Source organism: Grus americana, chromosome 1 (genome assembly GCF_028858705.1).
Source record: "Grus americana isolate bGruAme1 chromosome 1, bGruAme1.mat, whole genome shotgun sequence".
Lineage (NCBI taxonomy): Eukaryota > Metazoa > Chordata > Aves > Gruiformes > Gruidae > Grus > Grus americana.
The window spans coordinates 56,553,496-56,572,167 of NC_072852.1; the positions used below are offsets into that span (position 1 = coordinate 56,553,496).

At 45.0% G+C, this 18,672-nt stretch overlaps 3 protein-coding genes across 3 annotated transcripts in view; 1 reads left to right on the forward strand and 2 right to left on the reverse strand.

Annotated features, from left to right (window-relative positions):
* The window catches only part of MEI1 (meiotic double-stranded break formation protein 1), a 39,229-nt gene extending 37,512 nt beyond the window's left edge, over positions 1–1,717 (reverse strand). The window contains exons 1-2 of the mRNA XM_054820819.1: positions 1,594–1,717; positions 1,216–1,339 (exon numbers count right to left, since the gene is read on the reverse strand). Of these exons, the coding sequence (XP_054676794.1) occupies positions 1,216–1,339; positions 1,594–1,710 (241 nt within the window). The 5' untranslated portion in view covers positions 1,711–1,717. The remainder of the gene's footprint in view (positions 1–1,215; positions 1,340–1,593) is intronic.
* Positions 1,718–2,288: 571 nt separating this feature from the next.
* Positions 2,289–5,940, forward strand: SNU13 (small nuclear ribonucleoprotein 13). The gene is made up of 3 exons (XM_054801272.1): positions 2,289–2,441; positions 3,369–3,489; positions 4,482–5,940. The coding sequence occupies exons 1-3, from the start codon at positions 2,439–2,441 to the stop codon at positions 4,742–4,744; spliced, it is 387 nt and encodes a 128-aa protein (XP_054657247.1). The 5' UTR covers positions 2,289–2,438; the 3' UTR covers positions 4,745–5,940.
* A 581-nt stretch (positions 5,941–6,521) lies between these two features.
* XRCC6 (X-ray repair cross complementing 6) lies at positions 6,522–18,604 on the reverse strand. The gene is made up of 12 exons (XM_054801257.1): positions 18,335–18,604; positions 18,110–18,219; positions 17,453–17,591; positions 15,802–16,056; positions 14,771–14,954; positions 13,246–13,432; positions 12,710–12,878; positions 11,469–11,630; positions 10,909–11,038; positions 10,130–10,230; positions 9,068–9,181; positions 6,522–8,288 (listed from the first exon to the last, which is right to left on the reverse strand). The coding sequence occupies exons 1-12, from the start codon at positions 18,423–18,425 to the stop codon at positions 8,092–8,094; spliced, it is 1,839 nt and encodes a 612-aa protein (XP_054657232.1). The 5' UTR covers positions 18,426–18,604; the 3' UTR covers positions 6,522–8,091.
* Positions 18,605–18,672: the final 68 nt, after the last annotated feature.

Here is an 18,672-nt window from a genome sequence, read left to right on the forward strand (position 1 = left end):
ACAGAGAGAGAATTATTATTTAAAAGCAGACAAGAGCATTGAAATGCAAGCACAGCTCCCCTGTCTTCTAGGGTATTTCATCTTAGGGTTGTACAGTGTAGGACTGAATTGGCCACAAGCACCACTCCCTCCACATCTGTATAGGATTATGTGTGCAGATAGCACTCAGTAAAAATGTGTGCAATGGAGAGAACTAAACCTGCATAAAGTTATGTTTCTAACAAAGCTGCTTCCAAAACATGCACGGCACAGTTTGTCCTGGGAAATCAACTGGGAAAACACTGTTTGAATTATTCAGTGTGTCAAGGCAAGGGAAAGGGCTTGTAAGTCACTTTCCCCCAAAGAACAAGAATTACCTGTGATGTGCAAACAAGATCATGGAATTAAAGGAATCCAGTATATTTGCTATTTGAAGGCATTTGCATTCATATACTCTACCTTTCTCTTCCTGCCTTACTGTTCCCTCATTTAGACCATTATTTCTTATCTGTCAAGATTTTAGACAACTTTTCAAAGATCTTTCCCACAGCACTGCTGTTCAAACACAAACCAGTAAGAGATGTTCAGTATCACAGAGACTGTTACTGGAAGGGCACTTTCTGACATCCCACTGAACACTGTATTCTGCTGCAAGGCTGACCCACCAGAAGAAGCAGGTATTACAGTCCTATGGCTACAAGGATTTCTAGAAATGTCATGTGATGGTGTGAAAAAAACCGCTCTACACGGATTCCTATTTTGCACATTTGTTATTAAATCCTGCAACACCTTTTTAAGCTCATATTTTAATTTCTGTGTGAATCTTTATATAATGCCACAGTTCTGCAAGATGAGAAAGCACTAAGGCATGAGACCAGAACGGAGGGCAGTCAGGGAAGAATCATATGCCACGCACTCCCTGTTCTCCAGATAGACTTTAAGTCAAGGTACTTTGGGAAATTGCAAGAGCTTTAGGAACATGCCAGTCCTGCTCCTTGGGGAATAAGGAAATTAATTAACCTATTCTAAATCAAATGACAGGCAGTTTTCCACAGGGAGTAGTAACACACCTAACACAAAATGATGGAAGTACGGAATTAGGTACCTCAATATTCTTTAGCCTGGTTTTGTTTTGTTTCGTTTCAAATATGGAGAAGCTTCACGTTCTTACATCCATACAAAAAAAGGTGACTACCTTCTCCCTGCTGCTGTACTAGGCCCCAGCAGAGCTCTTACCAAAGAGAGTTCCTATCAAATGAATGCAGACCCTCTCGTCTGGTGCCAGGAGCTGAACGACTGGCAGCGCCTGCCAGGCCAGGGCATCGTGGAGACGGGAGAGGACGTGCTTCTTGCGCACCAGCTACGGATCAGAGACAACAACCCGTTAGCACTTAGCTCCGAGCCACCCCGCTGCCCCCATCACCTCAGGGGAAAAAGTGCCACCAGGGCCCGAGGGCCGAGCGCCAAGGCGATACACCTGGCCAGGCCCCGGTCCCAAATTCAGCGTAGGAGAGGGGGCAGCCAGGGCGGCGGGGTAGGCGCAAGCAGAGGGGTGCCGCGGTGCCAGCTGTGAGGCGCCAGCTCTGTTCGGGAAGGGGCGGCGGCGCTGCCCACCGAGGCGCTGCCGTCGCCCAGGGTCTCCACAGCGCAGGCGAGACAGAGCGGCGGGCGGAGCGGCAGGACCCAGCGCGCCTCGTGCCCGCCGCAGGGCCGCGCGCACCCCGCCGCCATGGCCCAACCGCCGCCCAGCTCTGCGCATGCGCGGGACCGCCGCCTGGGGTGGGCGGGAGAGGTGGCGGGTCCCGGCGGTGCTGGGTCCTCTGTCCGAGCCCTCCCCGCGGCTCCCGGGGCGGTGGCCTGAGGGCGCTCCTCACCTCCCCCTTCCTCTCCCGCGGGGCTGCATGCTTCTATAGGGTCCTTTTATAGGCCACCCTCACAGCCTGGTCACATAGGAACCATGTGAGGTGCTACTGGGCAGCGTGAGCGCCCTGAGGAGCGGTGAGCGGCCCTGAGGTGCTGGGCTTGGCTCGGCAGAGGAGAAATAAATAAGGTGGGAATTCTCAGCGCCCCTCACGGTTACATTCTGTGTTACGGCGTGCATTGCCGTAGCGTCCGTGCTCACACAACGCTTTGTGCATCCCCACCGTGCCCTGGAGAAACAGGTCTGTGCTGCCACCCCCACCGCTACAGACGAAGAACCGAGGCACGGAAAGGCCCTGACCGCCCGCCCCACCTCCGGCTCTGCCGGGCGCAGCCGGACCCCGCCCCCACCGGCGCCGCGCCACGCGGGGCCGGAAGCCCCGCCCCCTGGGCCCGCCTCCCGGCCCCCGCCCCCGGGCTCGCGGCCGCATGACTTCCGGCGGCGACGCAGCGCGTAGGAGCGCTCCTGCCTCTTCCCCCTCAACGCGCTCGGGCCGAGAGGAGCGACCGGGCCGCGCCGCCCAGCCCAGGCCGCGGCCATGGTGAGTGGGGCTGGGCGCCGGCCTCCCCCTCCTCAGGGGGCGCCGGGAGGTTTTGGGGGGCTCTGGGGCGGCGGGACGCTGCCCCCGCTGCAGGGCGGGGAGCACGTGGAGGCCGGGCGGGCGGAGCTGTTGCCGGTTGCGGGTCTCCAGCTCGGCGCGCCGCCCCGGAGGGAGGATGCCCGGGGGAGCTGCGGTCCTGGGGACACCTACTGATGGGGGACCCGCTTACCCGGCCCGGCACTGCGTCCCCGACCCCGTTATGCTCCCGCGGGGAGCATGTGCTCGGCTGGCGGGAGAGCGGCCGGGGCAGGGCTGTGGCTGCGTGCGAGGGCAGGCGGCGGAGCATCGCGGCGTGGGGTCACCCCTGCTACGTGCTGGGAGCGCCTGCCTTGCCTGCGGCGATGGGAGCTGAAGAAGTTGCCGTTCTGCCGGTCGTTAGTGCTGCCTGTGACTTCGTTGCTTCATTCTGTTACGCCATTGATGTGAACATCTGGGAAGCTACTTGTAACTTGCAGAAATGAACCTGATGTGTGCTCCTCTCGGGATTTCTTTAAAATTCATGTCTGAGCTTGTTAATTTGCCGCTGGCAGGAGCTTGTTTCTTGTGCACAGAAACACTTCATTTTATGTAGTATTTGTGGTAGCAAATGCTTGAAGACTCCCTGTAAGTTCACTGCTGCTGATTTGTAGGATCTAAACTGGCAGTCTGTGTGAGTAGAGACACTGTCTGCTTTGAATATGAGAAGAATCCCTTTTTAGAAATAAACTGCAGTGGGATTTTTAGTGTATGTGTAGAGCAACTGAGAATGGTGACTCCAGTCATCGATATATGTGGTGGGCATGATGCCTATGTAGTGTTGTTCAGAACAAAGTCCACAAAGCCCCCTTTGCTCCTGTTGTAATATCCTTTACTTTTTCCTTTCTCTAGAGTGAGGCAGAAGTGAATCCCAAAGCTTACCCCCTGGCTGATGCACAGCTCACCAAAACACTGCTGGATCTTGTGCAGCAATCCTGTAACTATAAGCAGCTACGCAAGGGAGCCAATGAAGGTAAGACCTGCGTGTTGCAAAGCGTGATAGAAATCATAGCAAGGATCTTGTGAGAAGCTGTGGCTACAGAGTGTCTCTTCTCTCGAGCAGTGGGCCACTAATATTACATAGATCTGGGCATTGTGAGTGTGTCTCTCCTTCCTCCTTCTAGCCTGCTTAAGCAATACTCAGGGACAGAACTAAGCTGTAATGTTTTCGACATTCATGTATGGTTCTGGTAGATGCCCAAACTGTGTTCCTGGTACGTGTCCTGTGATCAGGCATACTTTAGTGGTATGGCACTGGGATTACCAGATGCCTAGCCAGTTTAGAATCATAACAAGATTTGGGTTTGAGGGGACCTCTGGAGTGCTGCAGTGCAGCCTGCTCAGAGAGTGGCTCCCTTCACAGTTGGATCAGGTTGCTCTGGGCTTTGCCTAGTCAAACTTTTTAAAAAAACAGTCCCTAAAGATAGAGACTCCACAATCTCTCAGGACCCATGTCCCATACACCTCTCATAAGGGGTGGGGGAGGAATATAAAATTTCAGCATGTCCTCAGAATCTCCCTGAGGCAACAGTCTGCAACTTGTCCTTTTTCCTCTGCACTCACAAGGACAGTCTGGCTCCATCTTCTCTGCAATCCCTTTGAAGTAGTAGCAGACAGCAGCTGCATCTCCCCTACCCCACCTTGGACCTCTCTTCTCCAGGCTAAACAAACCCAGCTCCCTCTGTCTCCCCTCATCTGTGGTGCACCCCAGCCCCTACCCATCAGCAGCCCTGGGTTGGCCTCGCTCCCTTGTGAATCCCTGTGCTGTGCTCGAGGGCAGCGCTGGGCACAGGACCCAGGGGCACCCCTGTGAATAACCCCCTCCCTGGGCCTGCAGCTGCTGTTTTCCTTTGGCCTGTCCTCGTGTACCACTAGAGCTCGTGCCAGTTTCAACATTGAATGTTGTTTTTTGGTTAGATGTGCTTTCCAGAAGGACCTAGGCTTACTCTTCAGTTTCTTTTACAGCCACCAAAACACTGAACAGAGGGATAGCGGAGTTTATTGTGATGGCGGCAGACGCGGAGCCCTTGGAAATCATCCTGCACCTCCCCCTCCTCTGCGAGGACAAGAATGTACCTTACGTGTTTGTGCGGTCCAAGCAAGCCCTGGGCCGGGCGTGTGGTGTTTCCCGGCCTGTCATCGCCTGCTCCATCACCATCAAGGAGGGATCACAGCTAAAGCCTCAGATCCAGTCTGTCCAGCAAGCTATAGAAAGACTGTTGGTCTAAATGCCCATGAGTTTAAGTATGTGTGTGGAATAGGAAGGTTGAAGTCAGGGGGAATTAATGTCTAGCTTCAGTTGAGATTATAGTTTTGATATCAGTGTTTCATTTCAAAACAGCCCATTTTTGTTTAATAACTGCTTAATTCTTAGTGTTTCTGCTTCTCCTCCCCCCTCTTTTCTATTATTCCACTCCAACACATCCATTCTCATCGTATTACTTTTTGAAAAGTGATTGTACAACTGTATTTCCTGTTTGATGTTTGAAAGGAAAAAAAAAAATCCCCCTTATCTCCATGTTTGCCTGCTCAGGGCTTTTTTTAACCCACCCGTTAGCTTACTCTGTTGTAGTATTTCTGCTAAGCTTCAGCCTCTAACAGGTGTGAGTAACTCTGTGTTTCTGAATGGTTTAAGTTTATTGAGGATAAGGCATGTCAGTTCACTGCACTGTGTGTGGGGTTCTACACACAGCATAGGCAGACAGTGACTATTGTGTAGCAGTGGACGGAGCCAAGCTCAGTACACACAGCACAACCCTTTTTCTTCTTGAAACCAGACAAGAGACTTCTGTAAGAGGGTGTATGGGGAGCAGGAATCTTATGGCAGTGCACAAGGGGAAATCTCGTATCTTGCTTTTTTTTTTTTAAATACTGACTTTTTAAGAAAAATAAAATTGCTGATAAAGCTAAATATAGGAATGTCCATAATTGTCACTCCCTTGGGGAAGCATTTGCAATTAACTGAAGTGTTCCTACTTGTTAAACTGCTCAGAGGTTGCCTAAAAGCTATTGCAGTGCAGTAGTTCATACCCTTTGGTTTTCTTTGTGTGGACTGTATCAAGGAGTTTGGGCTTCCTAGGGGGTACTTAAGTACAAAACATGGTAGAGAGCAGCTTGCTGTGGCTGACAGGGACCCTACATCTGGCCAATAATTATAATAATTATCCTTTTAGAGATACTACTGTACTATAGTCACCTAACTGAAGATAAACCCTGTGAGTCATGGCCAAGACAATGGGGAGCAAGTAATTCTTCAGATAAAATAACCTGTGTCTCAAGAAGAGAATACTAGATAATCTCATGTTCTGGAAAAGCACGAAGCACCACCTGCGTTCTGTATTAGTGGTGGTTTTATGGAGCTCGCTTTAGTTAAATGCATATTGTATAATAAATCCACTTACTGCTCTGAGCAGAAGAATCTAAACCTCAGTGTTGGAATGGGTCAACTTTGTCTTCTCTTGCAGGATGCCAAAGCAAAGCTAGCATGGAAAGACCAATAGGTACAACACCAGAAGGGAAAATAATTTTTTCCATAAGGTTTCCACAGAGGCACCAACTTCATACGTTTAGTAAGTACATCCCAAGCAGGTGGAATCAGCTCATGAAAGACCAAAGATGAATCATGTCTGTATATTTTTGTACATGGTTGGTAACTAAGATCCTTGCTGAGGTGAACTCAATACAGAGATTTTAGAGCCCTTTCATTTGTATGAAGTTTAGAAATACTGCTGTTCCCTTCTACTGATGCTTACTGTGGAGCTAGTTGTGTTTGAAACCACAGCTTTGCAAAGGACTTGCCCTGTTGTACCATGCCAAGACAGCTGATGCAAGACAAAGCACGTAAGGGGCAGAAATAAAGGATTCTTGAGCAAGCAAAACTGGCTTAATTTTCTGCTCTGAAGCCTTCCATCACCATCCCTGTTGAACTTCTGCTTAATCCAATAGCCTGCTTTAAAAAAAAAAAAAAAATTCCAGGAGGAAGATGTAATAACCTAAACAAAAAAAGCCATAATCATCCAAAGCCTGGAATGTATTGTGCCTGGGGGTTAGCAAGCTGGGAGAGCAGTTAAGAAGGGCATTTGGGGAATGAAAAGTCACAGAATTAAGAACAAGACAGTGTCACTATTTTATTGCATTCAAGTCTTGGTAAGACAAGCATTTACAGTAACTTCCAAAGGGCAAAATAAATTGATTGCTTAGACGATTATTTATTAAAAATAACTACTATAATGCAGGTTGATTGAAAGTATAAGAGGATGTAGCTTCAATACTGCTGAGCTCAACATGGGCTAGGTGCTCTTTTGAGGGGAGCTGTGGAGGTGGAAGCAAGCAGCATGCTGTCACAGCTAAGGGTGGTCACAGTGCCGAGAGCAGCCACAGGTGGCTCCCATATGTGTGCCATGCTACAGCAGGGGCACGACCTTAATGTATGACTTAATTCTTCAATAAATTGCCCAATAGTTTGGGTGCCAAACACAGGAATCCCTAAAAACACCAGGCACACCAAAATGGATACCTTGTGTATCGCATGTTTGCCTCCTGCAGAAAGTTACAGTTTAGCTAAACAATTAGTACTGTTTCCAAGAGCAAGAGAAATGACTATTTATTGGTTTTAGTCATCTTGCAGTGCAAGACACATGGGGTATGCCAGGCATGGAAGTTTAAAAACAAACATAGGCAGCCCCAGATCCAGCCTCCGTAACTGATTAAAAAAATAAAAATATTGGAAGTAACAAAGGCTGCTCTTGACAACTTTTTTTTTTTAATTTATTTATTTTTAAAGCATAGATGTGAGTACAGAAGCCTGCACAATAGCCTGACTCATACTTGCTACAGAGGTGGAAAAGCTCTAATGCCATCTCAGTAATTTAATTGGGATTAGTACTTGCAGCTTTCCAGGGAACATTCCCTTTTTTGTTCTCCTTTTTTAAACCAGCTTTTGCTATTACCATTTAAAAATGGAAGACCTGGCTGCACAGCTTTGTGAAGTGCTGGCTTTTTACCCAAAGGACTGCTTCCCAGTCATTATTTTCTCCTTTATGATCTGCTGGTAATCTTTCTAATGCCAATGATAGAAAAGAACTCAATTTGATTACAAGTACTGATAACTGACTGGCTGTTTTGGAGAATAGTACACCACATTTACACCCTCTGTTAGCACACAGACTTGACCTGCTGCTTGAATTCACGTGGTGCCATTAATACAGATCGTTCTGTTTTCTTACTCACATTGAAGTGAGTTTTGCTGTCTTTATGATGCAAAGACGGTACAGCCAGTGTTGCAAAGAAAGAAGTCCAAAATAACTTTTATTAAGAAACCAGGAAGGCACAACTGTGTTTACCTGCAGTGGGTGACCTGAGTTAGCCAGGAATTTAATTCTGCCTTGGGCTACTGTAAACAGAATCCAACTTTGCAGAGATGTTTCACAACTAAGAGTAAAAAGTTTCTCCACTACTAGATTCAGCAACATTTAGTTGCCTTCTCCTCCGTAGCAAGATTAAACAGACACAGCATCCACGTAAGATAGCCAAAACTTTAAGCAGACGGAAGTCAACCAGGGCCTTCTGCTCCTGCTTAGTGCTCATTAAAGTATTCAATTAGCGCATCCATGAGCTCCTGCTTCTTCCCCCCTCCCTGCAGCCTGTAAAGCCTGCATGCATCCTTCAGAACAGGGACAGTGAGCTTGCCTAGGGTGCCCTTCTGCACGTGACTCCGCAGCTCGTCTTCTGAAATTTCTACCTTGGGCCTCTTCTCAGTTTGACCATCAGAAGCTAGAAAGATAAATTTTAGACCACCAAGATTTAATAGAAAGATGTCAACATTTCTTATACATACCACAGTTAATGGCCGTTAACGCGTGGTACTTTAACAGCTATCTAGGCACTCACAGACCTAGTTTCCATATTTTGTTTTATGAAGTAGGTGCCACTCACTACATAAGTCATATAGTGTATCGCAATGACATGAGCGATCTCAAACTCAAATATGAAACTTTGTGTTCTGATGGAAAGTTCACCCCCAAATGAAACTTTTAAGGAATTCTCATTGAGACAGCAGAATGCAATGATTCCACGGGGAGCTCAGCTAAGTGACATTCCCACTTTAAGCAGAGTTTCATAGACTCCCAAACTACACATGTACTTCAGCATTACTTAGACATTCAGCCCTAAAGATGCGCCCACCTTGGACTTGCTAAACAGCCCATGCGTAAAAGTCTGCTTCCTCACCAACACAAACTGAAAGCACGAACAATTTTACTATTCTGTCATAAAAACCAAAGTTATTAAAAAAAAAAATTTGCAATCATTTACCACATTGCTTCCTATACTTCACTATGCAGTTTCTCATTCCAGCAGTTCTCCAACTGGATACCACAATATCCTCTACTCCCTAAGAATCACCACTGGATATAAATCCACTTCATTACGGAGATGAGTAAATAGAGTTGTTGCACAAGCGGCTTCTTTAAACTATGAGACAAACTGAAAACACAGAAGCTTCTATACAGAATACAGACACCATGTTGTGTGTCTGCACCATCACTGCTTACCTTGTTTTCGCTTTACAGCCTTCCCATCAGGACTGTAGTCAGGGGGATAAACCAGCTGCTTAAACTCCTCCACCAGGTTGCCCAGCCTGCGGTTCATCTCTTCAGCCTTTGGCACTGGCAAAAGAGAAAGATTTGCCCTCTCAAAACCAAAGCGATCACAGGAAAGTCTAAACAAGGCCATCACCAGATACAATTGTGTTTCTGTAATAAATAGCATGCAAGCGTCTTGCAAGCATGCAAAATGGAAAGACCTATGTTACGATATTCACAAATGAGAAATTTACAGCTCTTGGTAATATCAAGAGTTTGTATTATACATACATAATGGACTTGCACATATCCCTGAACAAGAAATATATACACAGAACAAAACTGATACGGTGGAAGCGATGTAGAAGATCTCCTACCTGGTTGCACTGTTACCCAGGTCTAATCTCAGACATTTAAAATACAACCGGTTACTATCTAAGGTTGCAAGTAGTTTGAGGCAGAACAGCTTGTTTCTGTCACGTATTTGTATGATATCTAGCACAGGAACCTAGGTTATTTGTTAGGTATCACTTCAGAAAAGACATATAGTTACTCTCACACTATTCCTGGAGTAAAAAAATAATTTTAAAAAAGGAACTTCCCCTTCAGGAGCAGGTTTCTATCCTTTGACAAGATATTCTTATATATGAACTCTCGCAGCCACAAGGTGGCATCATGGCCTCCTAGCAGAGTAATTCTCTAAGTAATTCCGCCCATTTATCAGACTGAAATATTAATTAGAGTCTTGAGAGGAATTTCAGAGAAAACATTTGTCACTATAGAAAAAAGGTGATTCAATTTTAATTTTGGAGGGTAAAGTGAACAATTTTTCCTTTATCTTAAAAGTGACAGCATTAGAAAGTAAGGTTTCAATATTTCAGAATAGACACATCCAGAATTCTACATCTTGGAACTGCACACAACTGAAATATTTTTTAAAAGACACTGGGGTTTGTAGTAGCTCATCTCTGACTTGGAAAAAAGTAAAGAGCCCTCTACCCCCCTCCCTTTGCACCCACCAATAATTCTCACTTGTAAGATCCTCAGCTTCTTCTGGTTCCATCATATCCAGTGCCAAAGCCTCCAGATTCCTGAAGTGCTGCTGCAAAACTGGGTTCTCAAAGCTGTCAGTCCTGTCAAGAGTCCCCCAAAATGTCAATGCATGCTGCCAAGAAGACAGACAAGACACATAAGATCTACCACCAACTTATTTCAAAGAAAAACTTTCCTCTCCCACACAACAATCCATTCATCGGAAAAATTGATTTTCCTCTTTTCAATTTACCTCCTGAATCACTATTCTGTCATGTATCAACCACACTAGAAAGCTGTGCGAGACAAACGGAGACAGCAGCGTTCCACTTTAACAAGAGTTATGCTACTTTCCACATACCTAGGAAAAAATCTCCCATAAAAGCACTTCCTGAAATTTATCCTAGCTATAATGAAAAAGGCCTGACTATTCTCTCTAAAGTGCTCTAATTTAAACGATCCAGGTCTGATCTGCAATAGATTGGCAGAACCACAATAAAATGTGATACCTCTGCAACAAATGACAACAGCCCAGAGAACAAGAGCAATTCTATAAAAAACTCCAGAACATGCTACATAAAGCATGTGGTGCCTGGGTATTCAGAATGATTAAGAGGGAAGTTTGGACAAAGCTACCGCAAAGGGAAGCGATTTGCATCAAAATACATCAAAATCTCATCTCATGGACACCACAGCTTAACGATGTGTGCAACAGAGCAAACAATAGTGTTGTGCTTTCTTCCCCATGCCACCCACACACACTATTTATCTCCATGTACCTGTATTTGAACCGGAGTTTTTGAATTATTTCCTTCATTTTGTCCACCTGCTCTCGATTGGCCGGCACCTTTTCTGTAAAATCAACATTCCGTTTGTCATCTGCGTATGGTAGGAAAATGATGTGGAAACCTACACAGAAGGGAGAGAGCAGAGAACAGTTATGCAGAACCACAGCCTCAAAACAATAATTTGTGGAAAAGACCAAGATGCTTATTAGCTAGGTCTGATGACTCTCCAAACTATCTAACTATTTTGTTGTAAACAACAGCAATCCATAATACCTCCTAGTACCTGCAACATGACTCCCAATCTCAATGTATAGAACCAACATCACCAATGGCTTTTTGAAAAAGATTTGAGCTAAATGCATTGCTAAGAGCTGGAAACTTGTGACTTGCTTTTTATGCAGGAGATCCACTTGTCCACCTTCCCTGTGTCTAACTGGATATAAGTTTGAAAAACACTTGTTTGAAAAATCAAGCAGCACTAAGAATATTTTCACACGATACAGGAGGCTATTATGCTGACTGCCAGGGAAAGGCAGCATCTCTTCCCATACCTGGAGGGGCTATCTGCACTTTCTGCTCGTCCACCTCTTCCTCCTGGGGAACCAGGGCCACAAAGCGAGGGGGAATGTTCCGGCGGGCGGTGTATCTGCACAGTGCCATCACCTCCCTCTCCAAGCACTTCGTCAATAAGGCATTAAATAGTGTTGTACTCCCTGAAAAATAAAGACTGTATTGGTCAAATTGACAGGTTTGCTCCTTTGTTCAGGATGTTAGTTTCAATACCTGTGACTTCTTTGAGATGCTTGCAATATTCCGGAGTTAAAAAGCAACTTTTGGAAGGGGAAGCCCTTGAAAATGACAATATTAGTGTCTCTCCTGACCACAGCAGTGATTGTTCTGGTGAAAGAACTGAAATCACTAGCATTTGATCAATGAAATATGATTGAAAATTTGAAACAGGTATCTACAAAGCCTCCTTCTGGTCTGGTAGGACATCATAGTAGCAGCATATCATAGAACCTTTCGCAGATGTGACACACTAAGAATTCAGACTGCAATATTCCTCGAGGCACACGTTTGCTTTGTATTTTCCTGACCACTATATCTGGTAAAAGACTGACATATAAGTAACATGTTCGATTCAGGAAACTGCTAAGCCGAGGAAGCTAGTGTAAAGGTTCTTTATTCAGGCAATGCAAAGCTAGCATAACCCAGTCCTCTCTATCCACCAGTAGATCGAGGAGCTGGAGTTTTTCCTTTACTATTGCAGCTTTGGATGGATTAATACTGTATTTCTAGATGAGTAGACTTACATATACACACAAAAAGGGGAGAAAAGGCAGTCCTAAGCATCCCCTCCTTCTCTCTTTACAAGCCAGTAAAGTGTTGTTAATTCAACTGTACTTCCTGAGTATTATGTTTCCCCTCCTGGCTGATATGGACTTAAAACCAGTAGTTACCTTCCCTGGATTTGTTTTGCTTTTTAATCACCTTTGCCTTCTTGTCAGGTACTAGGATCCTTCACTTCCATTTATGACAAAACCTGTATCTGCTCAGTTTTATTAGCTGCTTGTCACAATGGATGAAATATGAAGCCAAATTGGCTCTTCTGCTATTGAAGAAAAGAATTAACTGCAGCTGAGAAGTGCAGTAACAGTTAATTCTATACTTTTTAATATGAGCAAGTTTTGAAGCAAAGATTTTACACTCAATGAGCCCCACTCAAACTCCTATGAATCCGCTGGTTACCTTAACGCAAGGCGGTGAACCTTCTCTCACCATCTTTACTTACCACTAACTAAGGACTCTTCAGGATAGATGAACTGGGAGGGCCTGATATGGTGGTGCTGTTTTAGCATCGAAAGTGGTTTGAAGCCAATGAGAAACAAGCCCGGAGAATCAAACCGTTTTAATTCTTCTGTTTCCTCTTTCTCCAGCACAATTTGGCGGTTTCCATATGTCTGAACCAAGGAAGAACAGATATGTGCTGCCAGCATTTAAAAAAAAAAAGAAAAAAAAAAAAGAAAAAAAATCGCAGGGGGCGGGGAAGGAAGAGCACGCAATTGCTGTCTTCCACTACTGAAAAAGAGGGTTATAGACAACACAGAGAAAACTCATTAGTGCACACCGAAATGGCAAGTCACAGTCTGTCACCATTATGCCAAGGGAAATTCCACCTGGACATTAGCAACTAGCAACTGCATACAGATGTAAATATTTCTGCAGCTGATTTTTAAAGTGAAATACAAACAAAAGCAGCAAGGGGATCAGTATCTCCCTCCCACATCACAGAGACAGGAAAAAGCAGGCACATAATCAATACGTTACCTGAGCCCTTTTTGTATCACTAGGCAGGAGCAAGCTGCCTGTTTTTCCATTAAACATCCTTGTTTTTGTTTTAACTGGTTCATTAGTTTCCCTATAAAGCTTCACTGGATATGGCTTATAAGCTTTTTGAACAAGGTTGTAAACACCAACAGAAAGCGACAGATCTTTGTTCAGATACAGATTTAACCTGTGTAAAAAAGCAGATACAGGCTTGAGACTTTCAAAAGATCACTTTTGCCAAAGAAAGTAATCTCCCCAGGTAACTTATTTTCTCTGACCTCTTTCTGTTCTCCTCTCCCAAAATCACGTTATCTCTGGAAATATACTATTACTTGAGTCATAATCTCACTTGTGTAAAAACATTCTTGCAATGCTGTCACTTCTGGTCATAAAAATGATTTAAACACAAATAATTTACCATATTTCTTCCACCTTTTTTCAATCTGAAGGGCAGCTAAGCTCAGGCAGAGCACAGGACAAGTTTACATTTGGGAACTCCACTTGCACTTAATGCAATGTGACCTCCAAATTCACACAGCTGTTACACAGAAGGCAAAATTCCCCAAAAGAACCCCATCAAGACAAACAATATCATGATTAAAAAATAAATAAATCAGAACTTAAAGAAAAAAAACCCCAAACCCAGAAGTAAAGGTTTAAAACTGGAGGTAATCTTCAAGTTCTGAGAGCAGAAGAGTGAATTACTGTAAATGTTACTTTCTCTCCCCTAAAACATATCACTGGTATGGAATTCTTCCTCCTCAGGAATTAGAAAACATTTCCAGAAGAGGAAAATAAAGCTGCAAGCAGGACCAAGAATGCCAGTGACAACAGCTGAAGTTGAGATTCCTTTAAATATATATTATAAAGCCTCACTAGGCTGTGACATTCATTCCCTTACTGTGCTTTCACATTATTCTGCTATGAATTCACTCATTAAAAAACCAACTGTTATGGAGTACTTGGTTCCAAAAATACTTTCTATCTGCTTTGTCAAGATCCCTTTAATCTCTCTGTAAGTATCTCTAATCTTTCAGTAGGAGATCAGAAATATCAAGGCTGTGTGAATGCATACCAAGTGCCTAGACAGACTGGCCACATGTAACTATTTAATAGTAGGCCAAAATATCTAACAGTCACATTGAGATTAATTTTTTTCTAAGTTAACACTAGTAAGCAAAGCCTTATTTCAATCAGATTTCACCACAAACTGAACATTTTACATATTGTAGATTTTTTCATAACCATTTTACGCAACAATGTCATTTTTCAAAATGATCGTTTCTGGCCAAGCTTGATAGAGATGCCACACAGAGGAGAAAGGGAGGCCTAGCTTCACTATCCACTCTTCTCATCCACCAATGACAAATATTCTTGGAAGCTACAGAAGAAACACCAAACTTGGACTAAGGAAATAAGACTGATGAATGTAAGCACTGATACCTCCAAAAGAGGGAGGTGAGATGCAGTCTAAAAAGAACACCAGGTGCCTCCATAGAATGAAATATCATAACTAGGCACAAACCTGGCTAAAGCCCGTTTCTTTGTCTCCTTTGCTCGTACTTTCTTCATGAGATGTTCCAGTTTCCCTGACTCCTCAGGCTGGATCCCAAGGTCCTCATCCTCTGCTATGTTTATGATATCCCTGTAGAACAAAGAGATATCGAACCCTCCAGGCTTCTTCAAGTGCATCAAGTCCAGGATGATACCTAGAAACAGAGTAAGAGAGGAGGAGGATTACAGAAACTGCTTTTTTCTTACATCGGCATGTTTCTCAGCACTCTCAGATTTCTAAGCAAAGAATTTAAGGAAGAATAAGCTCCAAATTGTCACCTCTACCAGATGTGAAAGTTTCTAGGGAAAGAGGCAAAAGACATTCTTCAACTTCAGTCTGAACAATGTAGCATAGAAAATGTTTCCTCCCTAATTAAGAATCTGGACAACATTGTGTATGAAACAGCTCTGACCAGCTCCTATAAAACATAATCTTACCTCAGGCACGGAGGGAAGTGATGAGTTCAGAAATTCCACTTTCCCAGTGATAAGGGCTAATGGACTAAGGAAGCCTTACAGCTTCTAGATCTAGCATATCTGCTGAACTCCAAAAATACTCATTATCTCAGCTACATAGTTGAGCTAATGAAGCATTTGCTCTCCAGTCTCTGAGATCAGGTTGCTGTTCTTCAGCTAATTCAAAATGCAGCCATTAAAGTAATTTTCCTTTTGTGTTAACTTAGTGTAATTATTCCCTTCCTGGAAAATGGTTGAACAATGAAATAAAGTAGTTTGTTTTCCACAGCCCTCTCAAGTCCTGATTTATGCTATCAGAGTAGAAAAAGAGATCCTAGAAAGTGTTAGTAGTTGGATACCATATTGGATACCAGATTTTCCAATTTAGATTAGATACCAAATTTCTAATTTAGAAAGCTTCAGAAAGATTCCCCAGTTCTGATGATTTTATATTCTTTTTCCATCACAAACTTGCAACGCAGTTAACATCTGCTGCAAGGATACATCACTTTTACTCTGCCTGAAATTAAAGGGGAAAATAATGACCTGTGTCTCTCAGATCACCAGCTCTGGTCCTGGCCAGCTTGGCTTTAGCACTGTCATTGGCATGAGGGTCATCCTCATTGGTGAAGAGCATGATCCTTTTGTGGCTCAGTCTGACTCGGACATCACTGAAGAGATTAGAGCAGGCCCAGAGCGCTTCACCCAGGGAATAGTCGGCATTGTGGCCAAAGGTCTCACGGAAAAGGACTCGTCCTTCATCTCCCCTGTACTTGTCCAGCTCTAGAACACGCTTTGCACCTAGGGGTGAAAACAGTATTTGCATGCATTAGAAATACTGAAAGAAGTACCACAAACACTTCTAAATATGCACTGAGGGTCCCTTGCAGCTGACGTCCAAGTAATGTCCCCTAGTGCCTCTATGGCGGTGCCCTTCCAACACCTGGCTGAGAAAATTACTCCACATAGTCTAACATTTGCAATATTGCAAGCTGCTTACCACTTGAAAGCACTTACTAGGGCAAAAAGGACACAAAGTGCCCTGGCACCTTCCTGTTGGGGGAGGGAAACAGGCAGAGATCAGAGTATCACAAACCCCCTACACGGAAGGGACAAGATATCAGCAGGAAAGGCAGCAATTGCACCCGCTGCAGAGGCACAGCAGATCGCTGCGCCACCAGAGAAAAGGAGAGGAGGTGAAATACATCCTGCATCTCCATGGCACGTTGGGAAGGTGGAGAATTCCTCCTGCTGCCTTGCCCCACACACCAGATAGCATCAATCTAGAAGTCAGATTAAGCACATAGATGACCACAGCAACATTCAGGGCAGCTATCCATGGCCTTTTTAAAGCTCTGCGGATTACTCCAGCCCAACTATGACTCCTTTCCTCACCTGTATAACAGCAGATTCTCTGCCTTCTCCCGTAAGTCTACAAAGGGAGACAAGCTTTCATTTTTCAGCTACTACAATCTGCAATCTTCTCAGATATTACAGGCTGCTATTAAAAGCTAGTAGACAAAATCCCCGCACAAGACTCTCCACTGTCAGAGAATCTGTCACCACTAGCATGCACCTACTACCTTTTCAAATTCAGCAACTGGCACTCGTTATCAAGCAGATGCTACATAATTCTAAGAAATTCTAAGAAAATGGAAAAGCTAAATCCAAGAATTGCAAAACTCATTATAAAAACAAGAGATGGAACACCCCTAACAGGTTAACATATTGGACAACATGTTCTAGCTGACCCTGCAGGAGGGCTGGACAAGATGACCTCCAGAAATCCCATCCAACCTCAGCCATTCTGTGATATTCTCCATCAGCTGGAATCCATGGAGCCTTAGCACATAAACACACTTTTCTGAAGCACAGCAGACACATGATAGGCTTTCAAGAGTTCTGTCGAGATCCTCTTAGGTTTAGCAGACAGCAAGTGAACCACCACATTAAAACAGAAGACATAGGAAAGGGATCTGAACCAACTATAACAGAAAAAGCTAAGCTCCCACTAAGTTTCTAAGCTCTCAATAAATTTCTAAATCTATCCCCCCCCACACACATCTCAGTAACAGGAACTTTTTTGTTTATCTGATAGCTCTCTGTTTTTGGTGAGATCAGTTACTGACAATGCTACTACACAGATTACTTTATTCCATCTTTCTACATAACCTTCATATCGCTTTACTGCCTTTACCTGGATTGTCCAGCTCCTGAAGGACATAGATGTGCTTGAAATCTGCCGAGTTCTTGTTCTTTTCTGTACCATAGAACACGACACTTAAGAGATCCCTGTCACTACTAATAATTTTGCTGGTATACACATTCCGGATGCACTGAAAAAAAATGCACACAGGTCAAAATATGAAGAAAATCAGTTGCGGTAAGGGTTCAAAAGCTTTGCCTTTGGCAATTAGCAGTTTATACAAGTAGACTCTAGCAAACAGAAGAATTGTAACAAATGCTTTAAGCTAAATTTCACCAGGAGAAAGAATTTGGGATCGTGTTTTTTGAGAGATTTTTTTCAGTATGCAGCCTTATGTGTTTTTCATTACCATTCCCCTTTCTACTAGCAAGATCAACGAAATAAACATTTTTTAAACGCACCACCCTGAACGCAGGTTGGTCGTTCATTCTATACACATTTCCTTCACCTAACTCTGGAAACGGCCCACCAGGCAATGGATCTTTCCAAACCCACAGCCATTCAGCCATCTGAGTTGCTCGAGTTTCACAGTGACCTCACACCAACAGATGAGGCAAAGCAACGACCAGGTAGCCGTACCCGTGGCGGTGCCGAAGGCGATCCCTGGAGGGTTTGGGAAGCACCCCGAGGCCCCCTGAGAAGCCTTACCTGGATGGTCATTTCGAAGGGAGTCACTCCATCCCCCTCACACTCAAACATGGCCTTGGAGGCATCGACTAAGAAAATGAGGCTGTCCCGACCCGAGAACTTGTAGTTCGCTACGGAAAGGGGGGTGAAACAGTTTTAGCAGCGGCCCCCTCCGCCCGCTGACACCCGAGGGCAGCGGACCACGAGCCGCCGCCCATGGGGGGGCGAAGGGGGGCGGGCCCTTACCGACCACCTCAGCCCCCTCCTCTTGCTGCTGCTGCTCGTCCTCCTCCTCCTCCGGCCCCTCGCTCCGGTAGTAGGACACCCAGTCCGACATGGCTCCCACGAGGCCCAACGGCCGCAGAACCGCCGGCGGAGAGGGAAGAACGGCCCGTGCCCGCACCGGCCGCGCGAGCCGACCCCGCCGCTCTTACCTGAGCTCAACGCTCAACCAACCGCCGCGACCACGCGCTGCGCACCGCAGTCTGCCATTCATCAGGGGACCCGCCCCCCATGGTAACACTGACCAATGGTGAGAGAGAAAGGGCGCCGCGCCCTGCCCCTCCCGCAGGAAGCCGCACCTC

Coding starts and splice junctions, on each gene's coding strand:
- XRCC6 (XM_054801257.1), bottom strand. CDS start 18,425: ATGTCGGACTGGGTGTCCTACTACCGGAGCGAGGGGCCGGAGGAGGAG. Junction 13,433..14,770: donor AAGAAACGGGCTTTAGCCAG/GTTTGTGCCTAG, acceptor TTTTTTACACAG/GTTAAATCTGTATCTGAACA. Junction 8,289..9,067: donor GGCTGTAAAGCGAAAACAAG/GTAAGCAGTGAT, acceptor TTATCTTTCTAG/CTTCTGATGGTCAAACTGAG.
- SNU13 (XM_054801272.1), top strand. Junction 3,490..4,481: donor ACGCAAGGGAGCCAATGAAG/GTAAGACCTGCG, acceptor TTTCTTTTACAG/CCACCAAAACACTGAACAGA.